This window comes from Haliotis rufescens, unplaced genomic scaffold (genome assembly GCF_023055435.1).
Source record: "Haliotis rufescens isolate VD_foot unplaced genomic scaffold, xgHalRufe1.0.p SCAF_28, whole genome shotgun sequence".
In the NCBI taxonomy this organism is placed as follows: Eukaryota; Metazoa; Mollusca; class Gastropoda; order Lepetellida; family Haliotidae; genus Haliotis; species Haliotis rufescens.
Genome location: NW_025963979.1, coordinates 1,034,286 through 1,057,443, shown reverse-complemented (window position 1 = coordinate 1,057,443; position 23,158 = coordinate 1,034,286). Strand labels below are relative to the sequence as shown.

At 42.5% G+C, this 23,158-nt stretch overlaps 2 protein-coding genes across 3 annotated transcripts; both read left to right on the top strand.

Moving 5' to 3' along the window:
• Positions 1–15,986: 15,986 nt before the first annotated feature.
• On the top strand, positions 15,987–22,942 carry LOC125384163. Of its 2 annotated transcripts, none has more exons than XM_048402647.1 (3): positions 15,987–20,188; positions 21,146–21,342; positions 22,901–22,942. In XM_048402647.1, exon 1 carries the CDS (start codon positions 16,651–16,653, stop codon positions 17,914–17,916), a length of 1,266 nt encoding a protein of 421 aa, XP_048258604.1. In that variant the 5' UTR covers positions 15,987–16,650; the 3' UTR covers positions 17,917–20,188; positions 21,146–21,342; positions 22,901–22,942. The 2 variants fall into 2 exon arrangements, with proteins under 2 accessions (XP_048258604.1, XP_048258605.1); XM_048402648.1 differs by having other exon boundaries at positions 21,146–21,333; positions 22,901–22,938.
• Positions 18,696–19,235, top strand: LOC125384145. The gene has a single exon (XM_048402626.1). It carries the CDS (start codon positions 18,696–18,698, stop codon positions 19,233–19,235), a length of 540 nt encoding a protein of 179 aa, XP_048258583.1.
• Positions 22,943–23,158: the final 216 nt, after the last annotated feature.

Below are 23,158 nucleotides of genomic sequence, written 5' to 3'. Positions count from 1 at the left end.
CTCCCAGCGATGACGGACGTCTTCGGATGTGCCAGAGCGGCTAAAAAATAAGGTGTTCCTCCAGCAATGACGGACATCTCCGGATGTGCCTGAGCAGAAAAGATGGGGGAGGACCTTCAGCAATGACGGACGTCCTCGGATGTACCCGAGCTTAGAAAACAGGGAGGAGTGTTGTGTGAGACGATCTCTACTTCCGTCGGAGACATTCGGTTTCCCTCGGAAGTGTTTGGGCAGCCGAGGCCGAGGTGCACGTGGCCGAGCGCTGCCGGAAAAGGGATCGTCTGCAACGAAGCTTCGAGAAAGGTAAAATCCCTAGTTCTGAGCTAACAGTCGCGGACCGCATTTTAGAATAACACTACGCAGATCGTGCCGGACGATCACACTATTAATTGGCGAAACCATCAGGGCAGTTAATCACCATATTGTTCGCGGAAGTAAAATCACTACAGTAATTTCCTACTGGCTGACGCGTTTTGTTATGGAGGTTCGTCGGAAGGATGGGAGTAATTACCCGCCTCAAACATTGTACAACATTGTGATGGGTATAAAGTGTTATCTACGTGAAGAGTGTGGGCGTGTCCTCAACTTTCTGTCAAAAGACGATCAGTCATTTCAAACCTTGAGAAAAAGTTTGGACGGGCAAATGAAGGAACTTATCAGCAAAGGGACTCGGTGTGAGAAAACGAACGGATCCTATCACTGAGGATGATGAAAATAAGCTGTGGGACTCTGGTGTGATAAATCTGAGAAATGCAACTGGATTAAGTTACGTTGTGTTTTTCTACTGCGGGAAAGTGTTTGCTTTTCGAGGATACAGTTAACACAGAGAGTGCAATGTGGAACAGTTCAGTGTTACAGTGGATTCTAGCGGTCAGAAAGCATTGGTGTACCAAGAACATGTGAGTAAAACAGTTCAGGGGGGTCTCAATTACTGAAAAGTTGAACCGAAACGTGTTGTGCAGCATAGTGACACTTCTAACCCTCCTGATGTTGTTAACCTCTTTGAAACGTTCTTTAAATACATTCCTAAAACGGGCCCTCTCTACCGTCGACCTCTTTCAGGGGAGGACGAGACGCCGAAATATTCTCAACAACCGATCGGTGTGAACACGTTGGCTAAGTATTTGCCTACTATGATAAGTAAAGCGGGCATTGAGACAGGGGACAAAAAGGTAACGAATCACTCAGCCAGAGTGTACTGCTGTTCATCAATGTATCAGCAGGGATTTGAGGAACAGCAGGTCATGGCCAGAAGCGGCCATCGCAGCAACGCAGTGAGAGATTATAAGAGACCCTCCGAGCGGCAACTGCAGGATATTTCTAATGCTTTGCAACCCCCAAAGTGTACGAAGTCGTGCCCCTCCCCCTTCACAGACCGACGTCAACAGTGAGAAAGAAAACAAACCAGACGCTTTGCAGGACAAAAGTGACAATATTTTAATTATCAAAGTTCCTACTTCTGTAAATATCGTTGTCATTGAAAAAGACGGTAAAAAAATTCAGCTGTCAATGTAAAGTTACTGAAATTAAACATTGTTTTAATTTGTAGCGTGGTTTCTTGTTAATTTATTAATTGGATATTTACAATTGTAGCGTGAGTTGCGTATTTCTTTAACCACGTGTTTTGCCTTCACCAAAACACGTGGTAACTCTTGAGTATAAACAAACTACGTCAGAGTGTTTCAGCCAATCAGTTTCCCCACCAATACCAATCACGTGGTTTGCCGTGAACCAAGTCACACCATGACTTTGGTGTTGGCGAAAACTAGCCATCTGATTGGCTGAAACACTTTGTGCATGCGCTAATATTGTAACAATGTTTGCTTAAATTTGAAGTCCTCTTTGGTTTCGACAAAGAACATTGCAACAATGTTATTTTGTCGGTATATGTCGGCTCTCGGTCACATACGTTTCCCCACTCATACTCAGTTACGCTAAGAAACATAGTTCTTTGAATATTTACAACATAATGTAGAAATACGTCAACATAATTTCATTCTCTGAACAAATTTACAAACAATATTTGGGATAAAACAAATCTTAAAAATAGGTTACAGGAAGGTGAACAAAAATATAAACATGACCTCGATGCACCGAGGCGAGGTCATCCTTCAAGCGCGGATTTATATATGACGTCACATAAGTTTGTAAAGAGGAGCATTTCGAGTCGAACGGGAGCATGAGGATGAAATTTATACTTACTGCTGTTGAAAATGACGTTTATGGAGCAGTTATGGAAAACACCCCGACTCGTGAACACTCTCGTGGCACTATCAAACTGGGAATATCACGATTTATGAATATGTTGCTTGTGTTTGGATAATGGCAAACCAATTCGAACGATGCGGAATGGACTGGTGGGGATTGAACCGAGTGCTCTGAAACTTGCGTGTTTTGTGTTAATTGTGTAACTGATGCAGAGCATTGTTCCCCCGCCATATAATGTAATGTGCAGAGGAAGGAAGTGTAAGCTTTGGGAGAAAAGGATTGGTGTAAAGTACAAATTGGTTGTTATTAATGTAGTTATCTTTGGAAAGCACAATCAAAGAAACAATGTCTTTAAATGGTCAGCACAAAGAAAACCAAGGCAAGAAAACACATAACTGGACCTGTCAAGCAGAACTTGTTATAATGGTAATTTATTATTTTAGTTTGTGCAGGGACAAAAAAGTTTACGCTAGTCATATCGACAGGTTTCATTACCTACGTAGTCATATGCGTACTTCTGCATCCAGTCTAATATACCCTGTTATTTTCTCACCATAATTACACTCTTCACTAGCAAGTACATGCTTATGTCTTACATTTACCTACCGTCACTTCTTATATTTTATTTTCACGTCACATCATTAGCCATGCTTTTCTGTTATGTATAAGGTTACTAGCTTCATATCCCACAATGCATCAATTTCTCAGCCACGCATGCTCAGAAAAGTTTCCGGCGACGTCATGCCTCGAGGCTATTTAACCCCAAAGATCTCGCTTTGTCTTTCAAAATAGAAGACCACAAACCAAATGGGAAAAAGTAGACTTCTCCCAAGATCTTAATAAGATCCTAACAGCTCAAGATATTGCCAAAGAGCTGAAGCACAAAAATATTATTCGAATAAATAAGTGTGGAAGAGGGTATGTTGTTGTCGGGGACAACCTCACAGAGTCAATTGATATGCCCAAAAGCATAAACGGGATCAAACTAAAATGGGATACCCCAAAGTGGCTTAGCAATGTCAGATGTGCGGTACATCTAGACAAAAAAATTAATGACGACGAGCTTTATCAAATTGTCTGTCAATCCCAAAAGAAGTCACCCAACCTACAATCCTGTCGGCATTCAGGATCAAATCAATGGGCACAAACAACACACGAGTAGTAATACTCACATTACTTGGACAGTCAGTCCCCGGCCACCTTAATCTAGGTGGCAAGGACATAGAAACCATGCCATACAGGAAAAGGCCAACCCAGTGCACAAATTGTATGCTCTATGGACATACAAAAACATCATGTAACCAGCCACCCAAGTGCAAAAACTGTTCCCGAGTTTCTTGCAAAGAAAACTGCAACACATGGTGCAAAAACTGCAGGAAAGAGGGTCACTCATCCTTGGCGCCGAAATGTCCTAAACGCTTGCTCATCAGCAAACGTATAAATAAAATACCTACTCAGCAATCTGAATCCAAATCTATTCAACCCACTGAGGTCGAAAAAACCCAAGCGACTACTCATCACTCTACTGAGCAAACAATGGAATCTGTGAGCACTGAGCAAACAATCGAAACTGTGAGCACTGCTCCGCCTACTCACAGGCACAAAGCCACTGCAAAACGCAAGGGAAAAAAGACCCAAGCTTCCCAATCAAACCCCATGCCTTCTAATCCTCAAACTGAGGAACACAGCAAACGAATCAGTCAGGCAAAGAAAACACCAGCTCATGGTACACAAAAGGCTCAGAACACAAACAAAGTTGTAGAGTTCATTGCCACGGCATTGATCCAAATTACAAGCAGAAAAATGAGTGTCAAAGCCAAAGCCACCTGCATCCTCAAACTGGCTTCCAAAATAATGAAATACAAAGGAACAAAGAAACAGTTCCTAAATAGGGTATGCCCTAAAACTCAATAAGCGCTCATCTATAAATTATCATGGACTTGCTTTTACTACAGTGGAACGCAAATGGCCTTAAGAGCCACGGCAATGAACTGACTCCAAGCGAGCAACACCTCCCAAGCCAGCACAGAGCATTGCCTGATAGCCAGCCAAGGAGAAATCCATCATCGGTAATTATCACGTTATCCTTTCAGCCTTATTCACATACTCTTAAAATCACTCTCATCGTTTGTTTGTTTGTTGTTTAACGCCGAACCTAGCAATATTCCAGCTATAGGACAGCGGTCTGTAAATAATCGAGTCTTGGCCAAGCGAGCAACACTTCCCAAGCCAGCACAGAGCATTGCCTGATAGCCAGCCAAGGAAACTCCATCATCGGTAATTATCACGTTATCCTTTCATCCTTATTCACCTACATCACTCTCACCGAATTAATCACAAAACCCCTAAATCCTTAAAAACAACAACACTCAACTCTTATAAATAACCAACACCTTATCCTCCCCCATATCCCTAACACAGCTCGCACTCATTTCTACTCGCTACCCACGCCCACCACTCAAACACACCCTTTGACCCAACTCCTAAAAACAAAAAAACAGCTAATCCCCCATTCTCAACACAACGCACGCTCTTTCCTACTCACCACCCACGCCCACCACTCACATACCTCCACTCCTTCGACTAAATATCTCCTAATCCCCGCTTTCCACTTGTCTCACCTAATCCCAGCCTTCCAGCAACAAAATAAATCTTTAATAATTAATCAATTTCACAAACCCTCCTACTAAAACCAACAACAAATAACCACCGCAACCTCCTCCGCCTCCTAAACACAACTCACCAAGTAAAAACAACAAACCAACTCACCTCCCCAAAACACTACTCCCACTCCACCACCACTCACCACAACACACGCTCTCCAACACAACACCCAAACAACATGACTGACACCCGCAACGCCACACTCGCAGACATTCCAGCTCCTTACTCACCCACGCCTGCGGAAGCGCACAACACTTCCGGGAGGTCACTCGAAAACATCGTCCCGACCGAGTATGGCGAAAACACGACACACACCACCCCCACCAAACCAGCTAACTCGCCACCTCAAAACACCAAAAAACGCAAACTCGACACAACCACTCCACCTCCATCGCCCACACCCTCCCCGGCCGCCTTCCTCACCACCTTCGCCCTCTACTTCTTCTCAGCAGGCTCAGGCACCACTCTCTCACTAGAACTTTCGGCAGATAAAATAGGACTTTGGTTTAAAAGAGAAAAAATAAATTACAACAATATTAAAAAAGCCAACAAAGGATACCAGATAATCTTCCCTAACCAAGAATCTTACAACGCAGCAAATAAAATAACTCAAATATTCCACGTCACGGTAATCAAACAAACACCTAATTGGCAACAATATACATGAGGCGTAATTAGGGTTAACCCAAGGGAAACAAATGAGGACTTACAATTATACTCTCTAGAAGCTAACATAAACCAAGACCAAAACCCTCAACCCCTAATCACCAGCACGCGTAGAATAACCTCAACTAGAAACGGAAAAACGGTCCCAACCTCCATTGTCATAATCAACTTCAAAAAGACCGCTAAATTCCCTGAAGCCCCCAAACACATATCCTTCGGAGCCCACACCAACTTAGAAGTCAAACCCTACATAAAGCAGGTTAAGCAATGTACAAAGTGCCTCAAATACAACCACACTGCCTCCCAATGCACATACCGTAAAACTAAATGTAAAAAATGCGCACAAACAGACTGCCCAGGCACATGCACACCCTGGTGCATCCACTGCAAATCCACCCAACACACTTCACTTTCAAACCAATGCCCATACAGACACACACTCACCCAGCAGGCCAACAAACACATAAACATAGACACGGCCAAAATCCAAACACGAAAATTTGCTACACCTGCATCTAAACCACTCCTCCCTACACCACACCCAAACACCATCCCACAAACAAACACCACACCCATAACCGACAGCTCTGTCTGGGCCCCCTACCGAGAAACCGCACCCACCTCACACACACAAGCAGCCACTCAACCAACCACGAACCCTCCCACATCTCACATAGCCAAAACATCAACCCCCGCATGCAAAACAAACCTCAAAATGACCACCACAACACGACCCTCATCCAAGCACCCTACAGCCCATATGGTAACAACACTCTCCCACAAGCAAGCACAACAACAAAACACAAACACTAGGAAATCATCAGCTACACCCATCCCACAAACACCTTCACAATCCTCCACATCACATGCCTCCCCCATGGAAACTCAATCAGCTAAACCTAATCTAACCGATGACGAAGATTTCTCCATTACTGAGGAAACAATAGACACTACTCCAACTAAAACAAACCAAACTCCCCAACCAACCAACACCCAAAACCTAAATAACCTCACCTTACTCCTAGCATACATGCATAGTCAAAACTCACAAAAAGCTAGCATGAAATCCTTCCACAAAGTAGCTTTCAATCTAAAATTAACCAATCTTCCCTTCTTCCTCTTTAACCTCCATCTAAAAGAACTCACCGAATAAAATAAAAAATAAAAAATAAATCACCAATCACCCGAACCCAATATTCGAAGGACTAAATATTTTTCAGTGGAACGCCAACGGACTCACGTCCCACGGCCATGAACTAAAAACTAAATTTAAACTAAATAAAGGCCCTCACATTGCTTGTATACAGGAAACCAAATTCTCAAAAAAATCCAAATTCACACTACCTAACTACAACTCAGTTAGAACTGACAGAGCTAAACCGAAAACAAGAAGAGCCGCAGGAGGACTAATCATATTTATCAGGGAAGATATAAATTACGAAGAAATAAAAATAGACACGCCAAACCTAGAAGCCAACGGCATTAAAATCACATTAAATAACCGAAACATAAACATCATAAATATTTACCACTGGGCGGAAATAAAAGGCCAACCTGAGGATCTAAACAAACTACTCCAAATAAGCGATAAATCTACTATATTCCTAGGAGACTTTAACGCTCACCATCCTACATGGAGCATAGATGATAAAATAGATAATCATGGCAAATTAATCTCCGAATGGATAGAAACAAACGACCTAGTACTCCTTAATAGCAACCAACCCACGAGGTACGATAAGATAAACCAAAAAATGTCGGCTATCGACCTTACCATATGCACCGCAGATCTAGCCCAAAGTACTCAATGGGAAGTGCACGACGTCCCGCTAGGTAGTGACCACTTCCCCATAAACATAACCATAGGAAATACAAACGTACCAATCCAAACAGAAAACCAAGAACCAAAATTCCATTACAATAAAGCTAACTGGGGCCAATTCCAAGATATCTGCAACGAAGCTAACTTAAACGAAATAGAAAATAATGATCCAGAAACCTATTGTAAAAACCTAACAGACTATATAATAAACGCAGCCAAAACCTCCATCCCCTTCAAAACATCTAAGACAGGCAAACCGACGGTACCATGGTGGAATGAGGAAATAGAACAGACTAGACGAAAACGTAAATCAGCCTTCAATAAAGCAAAACGCGACTACAAATATTTAAACATAGCCCACGAACTAAACCACCAGGTTCAAAAACTAGTCCAAATAGCCAAAAGTAGAGACTGGAAAAAATTCTGCGAAGGTATAAATAACCGTACAGATGCCAGAATGGTCTGGCGCAAAATCCACGCAATCAGAGACTTAAAACGACATAAAAAAACCCCTAACATTGACAACTCAACAAACCCCGCCCAAAAAGCAAATAATCTCGCCAACCACTTTTCGGCCGTTAGCAGTAACACCAACTTCAGTAAAAAATTCCAAGATAAACTTAAAACAGAAAACAAACCCACAAAAGAACCAAACAATAACAATCTAGAAATAAATCAACCTTACACAATGGAGGAGCTCCTCTACGTAATCCAAAACAGGAAAAAGGGCACAGCCCCAGGATTAGACCTAACTTCTTACCAAATAATTAAAAAACTCCCCCTAAAACTACTCCAGGCACTACTCAAACTATACAATCTCATCTACCTAAACGGACAGGTTCCTACTCCCTGGAAACAGGCCCTAGTCATACCAATCCCTAAACCTAATAAATCAGCTAATCAAGCTAACTCATATAGGCCAATATCCCTAACTTCAAACTTATGTAAAGTAATGGAATCAATGGCTAAAAATAGATTACAACATTACTTAACCCAAAATAACATCATAAACCCAGATCAAAGCGGTTTCACTCCTGGCCGCTCAACCCTAGATAACCTCGCCCGACTAGAACAAGATATTAAGACAGGACAACTAAATAAACAATATACCACAGGCATCTTCTTAGACTTCTCTAAAGCTTTCGACATGGTATGGCACGATGGGCTAATACAAAAACTTAAAAAAATAGGACTCAAAGGTCAGATAATAAACTACATCCAGGACTTCCTAAACAATCGTAAAATAACCGTGGGTATAGACCAAACTCTATCGGACCAATGTCCCCTAGAAAATGGTACTCCACAGGGCAGTATCCTCAGCCCCACCCTCTTCAATATAATGATAAAAATGATCTATTCGAGGGCCTATCCCCTAAAGTAAACACATCAAAATTCGCGGATGATGGAGCCATCTGGATCCGCACTAAAAGCATGAACATGGCCCAAAATCTACTCCAAAAATCTCTTAATAAAATACAACAATGGGCTGACAAATGGGGCTTCTCCCTTAACTCAGAAAAAACAACAGGAATAGTATTCAAACATAAAAACATGAAACCCGCCTCCCCAATCCTCCAGCTAAACAATCAAACAATCAAATTTCAAAAGCAAACCAAATTCTTAGGACTTATTTTCGATGAACATCTCACCTGGGATGCTCACATCCAAAACCTTACAACTAAATGCAGTAAAGACCTAAACACCCTAAGATGCCTAACTGGCTCTAACTGGGGAGCATCCAAAGATACCCTCCTCTCTCTCTACATATCACTAATTAGATCAAAACTAGACTACGGCTGCGCCATATACAACACCCTAAACAACTCTCTATCTAAAAAACTTGACTCAATACAATATCAGGCTCTCAAACTAATTACACGCACCCAACATGGCACCTCCTACACCTCACTTCAGGCCTTAACAGGAGAAATGCCACTAAGTCTACGCAGGGAACAGCTAAGCTTAAATTTCTGGGCCGCGTCCCAATCAAACCCTCTCATCCAAAACTTAATAAACCAAAACATCAGCCCCAAAAACCAAGCTCTAGCTCGCAAACACCCCTTACTTACCCCAATATCCCAAAGAATAACAAACTACCTAAATGAACACCAAATTAAAAATCTTAAACAAAACTGCAAACAATCAAATATCTTCACCCCTAAACTTAAAATACCCAAAATAGACACAACACTAGCTAGCCAAATAAATAAACAAACCGACCCAAACATAGCTAAAACTACCACACTAGCATACATACACGAAAATTGGCCAAATTGGTGTCACATTTACACGGACGGATCCTCAGATCCGACCTCCAAACACACAGGTTTCGGAGTCCATACCACACAACCAACTAAAACCACACGATCCTTCCGACTCCCAAACAACCAATCAATATTCACGGCAGAACTAATGGGCATGGCCTCAGCCCTCCATAATCAAGAATCCAAAAAACACAAAAATATCCTAATACTTACCGACTCCCTAAGTGGACTGCAAGCACTCCAAAACAAAAATACCAAAAACCGACCTAAATTAATAAATCAAATACTTAAAAGCTCCAACGACCTAACTAAGGCAGGCAAACGAATAACCTTCTTGTGGATACCCGCCCACGTAGGAATATACGGTAACGAAAACGCCGATAAAGCAGCTAAACTATCCCTCAAAATCCCAGAAATAAGCTTAAACTTACCCATCTCAAAATCAGAAATTAAAAGTGTAAACAAGCAAAAAATCACCAAAAAATGGCATAACCTATATCTAAACTCAGATAGCCAAATCAAAAAAGTGCTCAGCAAACCACTAACCAAACCCAAAATTCTCCATCCATCCAAAAAAATCGACAGAGTAATCACTAAACTCCAAACAGGACACGCCAACCTAAATAACCACCTAAAAAAATTAAAAAAACACACTACAGGTAACTGCCCACACTGCAAACAACCAGAAACCCCAGAACATGCACTCATCCACTGCACACACTACCTAACACATCGAACCGCATTACAAACCACCCTCAATCTAAACAAGGCTCTAACTCTAGAAGCAATACTAAACCCACAAAATAAACTAGAAAACTTCAAGGCCTTAGGCGTATTCTTAATAAAAACGGAACTAATAAAACGCATCTAAAAACACAATAACCTACCAAATCAAAATCACATAAACAAACAAACATCCACCATACCCAGCTCCCTTAGTTCTCCTCCCCAATCCCATCGGCATCTATTCCAAATCTCAAAATTCCCAAATTCTATATAAGCAACCCCTAAAACCCCCCTCTTGGGTTGCACAGACCACCTTCGCCCCTTTCGGAAACACATTAAATGGCCTGGCCGGGCCCGTGTGCGAAATACGCATCAGTCGGAAAGCGCACGTTAAATCTCCAAAGTAAGTAAGTAAGTAGTACTGACTGCACTCGTCAAAAAAAAGGTGATCAAGCCTCATGTCATTCTAATACAGGAGACTAAACTCCGTGAAAAAGCCAAATTCACACTACCTGGGTATACCCAATATAGAAAAGACAGAAAAAGACTTATGCCAGGCAACAAGGGAGGAGGACTAATCACCCTTGTCCACGACAGCTGTACCTCCAAAAATATTGAAGCAAACGTAGGGAACCTTGAAACCAAAGTAATCTCCCTAAAACTGGCAAATGCCAACGAATTACGCATAGCTAACATATATCACAGGGTTACCCATGAAACGAACATGGAAGAGCTAACAAGACTAGCTCAAATAGTAGGCAAAAATTGGATAATCCTTGGTGACTTTAATGCCCACAGCCCTCTTTGGGAAGACAGGAATGATTCATGCAAATACGGCAAAATGGTAGAGAAATGGGTTGAGGACGACAATCTCATAACTCTGAACAACGGCAGTCACACACGTTATGACCAAGTCCACAACACGTGGAGTTCAATTGATCTCACAATTGCCACCAAAAACCTCGCCTCACATTGCCAATGGCAAGTCCATGACGACACTTGGGGAAGCGATCACCTTCCTATACTCACCTACATAGGTAGCCCACCACAATTAGAGGAACAGCCCAATCCTCAGCCCACATGGGACTATGCAAAGGCTGACTGGCCTAAATTCAGGAAGGAATGTGTATCATTCAAGTCCTCAGAAATGGCCTCGGATGATCCTGATCTTTTTTGCCAAAATCTCACCTCAGCAATTATTGCCGCAGCTGAAAAATCAATTCCAAAAAAAAGACCACAAAACTGGCAAAACGCCGGTACCATGGTGGAACAGGGAAATAGCAAAAGCTAGGAGAGTGAGAAAGAAAGCCCTAAATAGGTCAAAAAGGGATAAATCAGCCTTTGCCCAAGTCCGAGCAGCCAGGACGAAAGTAAGACAACTCATAGACGATTCTAAAAAAGAGTCATGGCAGACCTTCTGCAAATCCCTTAATGAGAAAACAAATGTTAAAACAGTCTGGAGCAAAATACACGCAATCAGGGGTAAGCGTAAACCCACAAAAATTCCCAAGTTAGCCAACGCCCATACAGTCAAAGAAAAGGCCAACATTCTAGCTGAGCACTTCTCATCTGTCAGCAGCAACACAAATTGCAGCGAAGAATTCAAACAGGCAAAAATGCTTATGCCTAAGATCTCAAAACGGCCGCAAAGCAAGCATCTGGTATACAATATACCATTCACTGTGACAGAGTTTGATGATGCGATACAACATAGAAAAGGCACAGCACCTGGTCTTGACACAACCAGCTACGAGATATTGAAAAACCTACCTGATCAAACCAAAGGCTTACTCACTGAGTTGTATAACACGATATGGTCCAAAGGAGAAGTCCCAAAAGCATGGAAACATGCTGCGGTTATCCCGCTGCTAAAGCAAGGGAAAGACGAAGCCCTACCAAACTCTTATCGACCGATCTCACTCACCTCAAACATGTGCAAAGCCATGGAAGCCATGGTTACAAAAAGGCTCATGCATCATCTTGAAACTGGCAACCACATAAAACCTGACCAAAGTGGCTTCAGGAAGGGACACTCGTGTCTAGATCATATTCTAAGACTGGAAAATGAAATAAAAAAAGCCCAATTAAACAGACAATACCTAGCCGCAGTATTTCTGGACTTCAGCAAAGCCTTTGACATGGTATGGCATGACGGACTCCTCTCAAAACTATCACAAAATGGAGTTGAAGGGAACATGGCAACCTTCATAGACAGCTTCCTGCAAGACAGGTCGCTTTCAGTTAAAATAGGGAACAATCGATCGGATCCTATGGCACTGGACAATGGCACGCCACAAGGCAGCATTATAAGCCCAACCCTGTTTAATATCATGATCAATGATCTTTTTGACCATGTCAACTCTCCTACCCAAACTTCTAAGTTCGCTGATGACGGAGCAATATGGGTAAAGCACAGAGATATCTCACAAATCAGAAAAAAACTCCAGTCAGCCATGGACGGAGTAGATCAATGGTGCAATAAATGGGGATTCACCCTTTCAAGTGAAAAAACTGTTGGAGTTCTATTCAAACGCCGGGGGAAAGATGCTATGATACCCCGTGTCTCCATAAAAGGCAAACCTATCAAATTCGAAAAATCTGCAATATTTCTTGGAGTTATCCTTGATCAACACCTCACTTGGCGCAAGCATATAGAATATGTGGAAAACAGATGTCAAAAAGACCTGAACGTATTACGGGCAATTTCAGGCACATCTTGGGGCACATCGAGGGACACTCAGCTGGACCTCTACAAAGCTCTTATCAGATCAAATATTGACTATGGTTGTGAGTCTTTTCACTCAGCATCAAATACTGTCTTGAGGCGACTAGACAGAATACAATACAAAGCCCTAATACTGGCCACAGGCGCAGCGACAGGCACCTCACTAGAAGCACTACAAGTAGAGACGGGAGAACTCCCATTGAAACTAAGACGAGAGCAGGCAATATTATCGTTCTGGGGACGAACATCAAACCCTTTGGTTAAAAAGATATGGCAAGACAAAAACGCTCGAGATGAGGCCCTAGCTCGAAAAAATCCCTCACTAAAGCCATCTGGGATATTAGTACATGAACTCATTCGAAGTCACAATTGCGATGACATTCAGCCTCCAGAAAGTCACTACAAAGGGTTACACCCTCCCTGGACTTTACAAACTCCCAAAGTTGACACTGCTTTAATATCAGAAGTCACTAAAAGAGAAAACCCAACCCTACTACGATCAGTAGCTATCACTAAAATTCAAACTACCTGGGACAGCTGGGCCCATATATACACTGATGGATCCAAGAATCCTATCAACAACAGTGCTGGTTACGGGATCCATATCCACAGCTCCAAACCCCAAGCACATTCAGTTCGCTTGCCCGATGGTCAGTCAGTATTCACGGCTGAATTGGAGGCAATTCATCATGCACTCAAACTCATACCGGAACTCCCGGAAGCAAAGGCAGTCGTCCTATCAGACTCGCTAACTGCACTTCAGGCCATCAGTGGAAGAAACTCAAACTCCAGGCCAAACACAGTCAACAATATTCTATACAAATATACAAAACTATCGGACCAAGGGCAACAGGTGGAGCTGTGTTGGATCTCCTCTCACATAGATATTCATGGAAATGAAAAAGCAGACTCACTGGCGAAGCTAGCTCTAGACAAAGCGGATATACAGCCTATTCCCTTTAGTAAACTAGAGATAAAAAGCAAAATCAAAGCCTCCATAGCAAAAAGATGGCAAACCCAATGGGACGCAAGTAAGATCGGCAGATGGCTATACAAAATTCAACCCAAGGTCCAACAAAAGCCAAACTAATACTCAAATGAAAGGAAAATTGAAACTGCTATCTCACGCCTCAGACTTGGTCACAAAAAGCACTATGACAAGGTTTGTTCATCTTGCAATCAGGCTGAAACCATTGACCACCTGTTACTAGAATGTCAAGACCATGCCCCAGCCCGGGCTAGGTTAAAACAAGAATTGCAGTTAGATCCGCTATCTGTCATAGATCTCCTAAAGCCAAGAGATGCAATAGCGAAGGCCAAACTAACTCTATTTCTGAGAGATGGACAGCTGCTCGAACGTATATAAACAGAGCAGCCAAGGATAAAAATGAAATCATATCAATATAAGAAAATAGAAATCATATCAATGCAAAAACAGAAATTATGTGAACACCGAACTCACAATAGATATGTGAACCCTTCTCACACACAGGAGTCCCAAAGAGGGACAGGTCAGCCGAAATTGCCTAGGCAGAAGGCGACCTCTTAAACACCTAATGCAACAACAACAACTTTGTCTTTCTTGTTAATTCTATTGTCATGGCGTAATTCTCTCAAAATCTCTCACGAATCCATCACTGAATACGCCATCCAGTATTATTCTTCACCGGAGAAACTTCCCATTGTGTTGACAATGTCGGATCCAAAGAGGAAACGTGTTGCACACACAAGGAAATCCGGGCGGACCAAAAGCGTTAATCTACCTTCCACAACATCCGATGTAAACAACCAAGATGGCGGACCACCCCCTCGTACATCTCGCCAGTCTCACGCCACCAACCCACCGTATCTGACAGCCACAGACCTCAGAAACAGACTGGAACAACTGGGGATGAAAGTTCCAGCTGCGTCGTCTAGGAAATTCTTGCTACAACTGTACAAGGAAAACGTAGCAAGTGGCTGGCTGATAGACGACCCCAGTGACAACAACAGGCCAACTAGGAACGACAGTCCGCAGACACAATCAGCAATCCAGACTCCAGACGACTTAGCCAGAGAATGCACGACAGGAGAAACGTTCAACCCTCCAACCACTCTCCTACCCAGAGTTCCATGCGGCTGGCAGCCAGCCAGCATAGTACCTCTGCCACAGGCCAGCGCCATGTGACGATTCGTCACATCTTTCACAGTCCATTCAAGATATTGCATATGCTTTTCATCCGTTTCATGTTTGACAAGTCTACAGATTTTCATAAACAAATGTCAAAGAACGGTTACGGTTCATTTAGAAAGTATCCTAAAACGTGAAAATCTACTTGTTTCTGCGTAGTTATCCTTTGTTTACATTGGTTGTACGGCTCCACGTGCTGTCATCGAAGCCCAACGGAGAGCTAGCGAAACGGTCACTTTGATGTGTAAACATAAATTGTCATGCAACAAACTGTCGCAGCTGTAGTAGCATACTTATATAATTATGCAAAACAATATGTAAAGCGACCCCAAATACTTGCATTAGTCCATTCTATACTGATTTCTGAAATGCGCGTTTGTTTACAAACAAGAGAAATGTCCGGTCACGTGATATGCAAATTAGCCTGTGGCAGTGGTGTTATGCTGAGTCACCACTGCGCCGGAGTGTGCCCTCCAACTACACTTGGCAGTGTTAACGACAATCTGCATTCCATCTCTGACCTGCGCAGTAACCAGACGGAAGTTCCGGTATCCAACATGGCGGATAGAAACCTGAGAGACGAGGTCAGAGAGTTGAAGGAACTTATCTGTGCCATGCGCCAAGAGCATGTAAACAGAGCCCCACACCAGATGCGTCAAGCGGTGCCTTCAGACAGCCTGCCCCCGATAGACACAGTGCCAGAAGCGATCAAGGACAAGATCAAAGGCGGTAAATATGTGAATTTAGCTCTCCTATTACAAGATATAGACTACGGCGAAAAGGGATTAAGTCAAGATAGCCCAAATGGCAACTTATCAAGAACCCTGTTGTTACCAGATTTCATTGTGGCTTTCACCACATTCAAGAACATCTATTGTGAAAACACTGATGTCTCAGGCGCCATTTGGACGCTCACGAAAGGACAGTAATAAATCTAGCACAACAATTCCCAGGAAAGAGCAACCACCACGATTACCATAAACTGTTTGCTTCTCGTGTGGCCTCCTATGCTGAGAAAGGCCAACCCATCAGGTGGGATATGCCTGATCAAAGAATTCTCACTAGGTGCTCTACAAGAACCTCTAAGTCTTGTCATATCTGCCATTGTGTGACACATGATAGTGACCATTGCCATGAGTTCAAACCACGGAGGTTCAACACACCAGTCTCCGACAGACCGCAAGGATATCGACAAGACAAGGCCGATATCAGGGGACTTCCCAAGGTCAGGTTCAACGGAAAAGAAATTTGCAACAATTTCAACGACCAGGGTTGCGCCAGAAGAAACTGTCTGTTTGAGCATGTCTGCTTAACATGCAAGGGGCCAAGCCACGGGAAAAACAATTGTAGCGACAAGATAAAGAAGGTTTGACTGGATACCACCCCTAATGAATCCGCCATACCCATGGAAACAGTGCCCACATCATCTTCACTCACTCCTATTAACCACGCCCAGTTACAACTCGAACTGGCTCTTCATCAGGATATCCAGTTCACCAACTATTTGATCAATGGTCTAAGATACGGTTTCAACCCTTTAATTCATCCACTACCCACAACTTCCATAGAGTGCAACAACAATTACACTGCTAGAAAAGACCAGGCTGCAGTGTCACTTCTCGTCAAATCGGAAGTTACAAAGGATTATGTTGCAGGTCCATTTTCGACAGTGCCATATGCTGTATACAGGGTGAGCCCCCTCGGGTTGGCCATTGGTAAATACAGCCAGAAGAAAAGACTGATTCTAGACCTATCAGCCCCCCACGACAAACCAGAAATACTAAGCATCAACGAACTCTTCGACAAAGATCAGTGTTCTCTTTCTTACGTGACAATTGACTATGCTATCGCTATCATCGCTAATCAAGGGCGTGGCGCCAAACTGTGTAAACTTGACATTTCGGACGCTTTCAAACAGGTCCCAATAGCAAATGCATTTATACCTTTCTTTGGATTCAAGTGGCAACAGCAGTACTACTTTTACAAACGGCTGGTCTTCGGATGTCGTTCAAGCCCAAAATTGTTTGACACTCTGTCAGAAGATTTATGCTGGATACTGCATCATAACTATGGCATTCAACACATTCTCCATCTCCTGGATGATTTCCTCACTATAGACTCCCCTGAAGCCGATGCCCAACAAACCATGACGAACCTGCCTAAACTGTTCCAAGAGATGTGCATCCCAATAGCCGAGCACAAGACAATGGGACCTGCCACAACCTTGGAATACCTGGGCATTAATCTGGATACCAACACCATGACAGCTAGCCTACCACAAGATAAGCTGGACAGGATATCAGCCTTACTTCACGAGTTCTCCCAGAAGAAAAAATGTACAAAGAGAGAACTCTTATCTTTATTGGGACACTTAAGCTATGCCTGTAAGGTCATCATTCCCGGCAGATCTTTCATTTCTCACCTGTTGGATATAGCCAAATCAGTGAAGAAACTGCATCACCAGCGTCTACAGCGTGCCAACAAGATCTCCACATGTGGCATATCTTTCTACAACAGTGGAATGGCGTGTCCCTATTCCATGATGCTTACGCTACCTCCAATCAGGACATGGACTTGTTTACCGATGCCTCTACTTCGTTCGGATTCGGCGGATACTTTCAAGGAGCGTGGTTCTCAGAGAAGTGGCCAGACAACATACTCACAGAATTAAGCGTTGAACATTCTCTCGCCTTCCTCGAACTGTATCCCATCGTAATAGCATCTGTACTTTGGGGACATAGTTGGACTCGGTTAAGAGTATTATTCCATTGCGACAACCAAGCCACTGTACACATCATTCGCAAAGGGAGATCTAAATGCCAAAAAGTCATGTCTCTTATGCGTACCCTTACATGGACGGCAGCAAAAAACAATTTCATAGTATTAGCTAAGCACATCCCTGGGGCGCACAATACTTTAGCTGATGCTCTTTCTCGTTCACAGCTGGACCTGTTCCGCTCCCTAGCCCCGGCAGCCCAGATCGAACCCATACAGTGCCCTCCAGACAAGGCACCTGGACACATTATGGTCAGCAGCCCTTGCCCCGCGGACAAAGGATACCTATGCTACCGGTGTTCAGTGCTACATCAACTTCATGATTAATGTGAATTTGCTCTCTAGGACATGTCCAGGACTCCCACGCTACACGAAACATAAGTTCAGTTTTTCCTCGCCCACTGCTTCGGCAAGCTCAAGCTATCCTATACTACTGTTAAAACTTACCTGGCGGGCATCAGATATACTTACCTACAAGCAGGAATACCTACACTCTTCGACTCTACCAACTCGGGCGCCAACGCACGTATTCAAACTCTTCTGCGTGGATACAAGAAACTACAAGTCCCACCAAAAAGCAAGAGACTACCCATCACTTACAATATTCTGTGTCAAATTATCACTCTGCTCAAGAACGGCGTTCTGGGTCCTTTTAATGACTTTATCATGATTACTATGTGTACCGTTGCCTTCTTCGGCTTCCTCAGGTGTGGCGAGTTCACCTGTTCAGTCAGTTTTGATGCAGATGTCAATTTATGTGTCCAAGATGTCATCTGCGATTATAACAGAAACAGATGTATCCTCACATTGAAAACTTCAAAAACTAACCCTTTCCGACTAGGAGTGGCCATCTCCCTGTTTGCCACAAACAAGCCAGCTTGTCTGGTTCGAAGCCTCTCACAACTGATCCTCATAAGACGCAAGTGCGGGGCTCAGGCCCACGATCCCCTCTTCCTGGACAGCTGTTTCCATGCTAGTACGAGGACTACATTTCTAAGATGGCTCAACGTTATCATGTGTCGGATAGGCTTGAGCTCCAAATCTTATTCAGGACATTCATTCAGGATTGGCGCAGCTACCACGGCTGCACAAGTGAGAATGGAGGACCATCTCATCAAAACCCTGGGAAGGTGGAGTTCAATCTGCTTCACCAGGTACATTCGAACCCCGGAAGATACCTTGAGACAAGCACAGATCTCCTTGTGTAACGTATAATGTTTAACCAACAGAGTGCAATCTGCATAGTAACTTACCCCATCTTATGTGACGTTCAGGCTCGTGACTCCAGTGCAGTGTGACTTGTGCTATTTATGATGCAATCTGTGACTCTGTGGTGCGCAACTCAATCATATTGTATCTCGTACAATGTGACATAAACTGTACTCTTGTGTAATAGTGGTGCTGGAGGGACTACAGACTCAGATAGTAGCCATGCCGTGCACGTGAGTACTGCCACATACTGTGCCGTGTCCAAATGTGCATTCTGACTTTGACACTTGGTTTTAACTGTGATTCGATGCTATCATTGAACTTCGCATGGAGCCAGTGACTGTGGTTACAATGTACTCAGTGTGAAGACTCCTGTCCTGGTTCACATGTACTGCCTTATTTAGGTCAAGGATGCCATACCATTGTCATTTGGTAGCCAACGGCGTTTAGTTCAAGCGTACTTAGGTGTAACATGCATCACTGCCACTAGAATGTTGGTAACTTTCACATTTTTACGTTTTTTCTCCTTACATCTTACATATATATCCCTACTATTCATTGGGGGCTCTCGGTTGCCAACCTCCTTTGGGCCTTCAGCTCATTCAGTGCTTTTAATCGCCAGTACAAAATGAGCTGACTAGCCCCCAATTCATACGGCGGCAGGACACTAGCTACATGGGCTTCCCGATCTTACACCAGGAACCGTCCATAGGGATGTCCGGGTCCACGACCCCAGGGCAACTAATCCCACCATTAGGTCCTCGCCTTCCTAACCACGGGTCCACGACCTACAGGTTACTTCCCTTTGCCTTCTAACCGCGGGTCCACGACCTACAGGTTATCCTTCACCTCTAGGTTCTACTACACCAAATCAGTACCAGTTTGGAGAGTGCGGTTTTTGTAGGGAGCCTTCAGTGCAGATCGAGAGATATCTGCAGGCTGTGATTGGAGGATATTCTGTAAGATTTTTATGTCTTTCAAATGTACATCCATCCAGTTATTAAAACTGACCATGTTTTTCTATATTTAGTACTGTCTTTTTCAACATGATGACTTATGCTGAATGTGACCACAGCTATTTTCAAGTAGGTGACATTTGGTGCGAAACTGGGGGTGGTGTGTTTAGCTTCCGGTACTCGGAAAAGGAGCTGACTAAGCTAGTCATTTTTATTTTTTTTATTGCTGCTCTAAGGCCAAACTGTGCACACACGTACAGGTAATAGCTGTTGAATGCTTAGTTATTTAAAAAAAAATCATAACGTTACTATAAAAGTCTCTGGGAAAACATTTGGTTGTGTGTAACCTGTAGGGTGAGTGCACATTTCAGTAATTCATACTTTACATGCTTTTCTGTTTATATTTCACCATGGATACACCATGGAGGCAAATTTAAAAATAATGACAGTGAAGTTGGGGACATTTTGGGTTGAATGGAGCATTTGGATGGGCTGGAAATGAATGTTGCTTCGTATTGTGGTCGAACTCAGCACGAACCCCCCAGGGTACCTCTGTCCAACAAACCCTCCTCCTGCCTTCTGAATTTGTTGAAACTGATTAATTTGACAACAAATTAGGATAAAGTCACCACTGCCACAACAAGTTCTGCCTTGTGTCAATCGCTTGCCAGTCAAGTTACGCGATGCCGTTATCTTGAATATGAAGCATGTACACTGCTGACAGCAGAATATGTCAAACATCCCCTTATTTATAGTAAACAATGTAGCATACCAATATGTCTTTCTGTTAGGTGCTCTTGTGTGAATGAATGATGCTATTTTTCTATTAAGTTTCTTAAAACAGACTTATTTTTCACTCATATAACTTTCAAATAATTATTTTGTCCCCTCAAGAACTGACTCCTGGCTGTTATATCCAAACTGGTTTGCCATTTGATATTGTCTGAACACTTTTTTCAGCTTTTCACATGCCTGATGTTGACTGGGGAGGTATATGTGCACTCACGCAGAAGAAGTAGGAGTTTCGACATCGAATTTGGCATTTTGAGAAGCTGATCCGAAGTCCGGTGTTGGCAGTGTGTGAACGACAACCCTTGTTTTGCCTCGCTGCGCTTTATTACCTTGTAGAAGTTGTGGAACTTGGACATGTAGGTACAGTAAGTACATTTAAGAACCCCAGTCCACTTGAGGCCCCTCTGTTGCTCACTATCAAGTGCCATAATAAGATCACCCTCATGCACTAGACATTTCTGACAGTGCTCCCTTAATGCCTCACTGTGCAGTTTTTTAGTTTGCAAACATGAAGTAAGGGCTATACACCAGTCCCAGAACCTGCTTAGATGAAAATAATATCCACTGGCTCTTTTGGAATGTAACATTATGGTTCTGAAATCATCTGTAAAGAATGTGATAGTGTTCGACAAAACTAAATTATCTCCCCTGTTTAGTAAAATGCATTGTATCTTTCATTCCCCTATAAACCCATAAATTATTGGAGAGAAACACTATTTTAAGCTGGTATTGCATGACACTGTTAATTGTGAATAAAAAGAATTACATTTATGTCAGGATAAGCTGTACATTTTCAAAATTATATGGAATTTTAACTTTGTTTCATTGAAACTGGCAAATAACTGAAATAAGCAAGTTTAGCCACCTTGAAACATTAAACAGTAAGAATGTTTGATGTCCTGTGAGTATTTTAAAGTCTTAACTAAATAAATCAATAGAGTTAAGTGTAATTTCCTTCCATGTTGTGGTTTCAAAAAGCTTTTTTCTACTTGAGGGTCCATTTCAATTTCTCGGCTTTAATAGGCGGTATGGTTCACTGGTCAGTGTTTGAGATTGCTGTTAACAATGCACCCCTTTACTTCCTATTTTCTGGTAAAGTTCATTATCCAGCCTTACATATATGATGACTTTAAAGCTGCTTAATGTGTCCCTTGCTTATTGTTGGCCTGAATTCCATGCTCTCTGTCCAATTTTGAGATTTTTTTCTGATTCCTTTCCATGTGTACTTATGTCATCAGCCTATATCATAGAGGATTATACTTTTGATTTTTGGAGTATATGAAAGCACTAACATTTGTGATAGCCCCTCCATAGATGATTTACCAAATGCTGACAGCCATTTGAGTGTTTAATTATATAAACAATGGATGGTGTAAGTTCGAGCAATCTCAAACAATATCAATCGCATCATGTCATGAGTGTCAAAACCATATTCCATGAATGTAGCAGACTCTGCTATGTTCTGATGATGTCAGCAAAGGAAGGCAAACAACAGACCACTACTCAATTTTAAATATGTATTGTAACTGGTTTTGAGGTTTAAAAATTTGTTCAATTTTTTTGGTCGAAAAAATATTTTAGGGTGATATGATCTATGCAGCCTCAATCATTTATAGAATTGACCCCTGACCACCATCTTTTATGAAATATACATGAACTTCCATGGTCAGTGCATGAAGGTAAAAACTTCTTTATTAATACAGAAATACCTTTTGTAAAACATTGATGAAGTGTACATCATTAAACTCTCACAACTCTTTCTGTGCATCAAAACTATGTATTCTGGTGCCATATAGACATGCTGGATAGGAACAAGTAGTGAAGTTTAATCCAATTTCCATTTTTTTTCTGAGAAGCTACATATATATACAATATATAAATCACAGATTTGACAAGTGCAAATATATTCTGATTTGTCTACAGGTTCTACTACACCAAATCAGTACCAGTTTGGAGAGTGCGGTTTTCGTAGGGAGCCTTCAGTGCAGATCGAGAGATATCTGCAGGCTGTGATTGGAGGATATTCTGTAAGATTTTTATGTCTTTCAAATGTACATCCATATTAAAGCTGACCATGTTTTTCTATATTTAGTAATGTCTTTTTCAACATGATGACTTATGCTGAATGTGACCACAGCTATTTTCAAGTAGGTGACATTTGGTGCGAAACTGGGGGTTGTG

Bases quoted from the DNA above. Each gene is read 5' to 3' on its own strand.
- LOC125384163 (XM_048402647.1), top strand. From the start codon at position 16,651: ATGGAAACAGTGCCCACATCATCTTCACTCACTCCTATTAACCACGCC.
- LOC125384145 (XM_048402626.1), top strand. From the start codon at position 18,696: ATGTGTACCGTTGCCTTCTTCGGCTTCCTCAGGTGTGGCGAGTTCACC.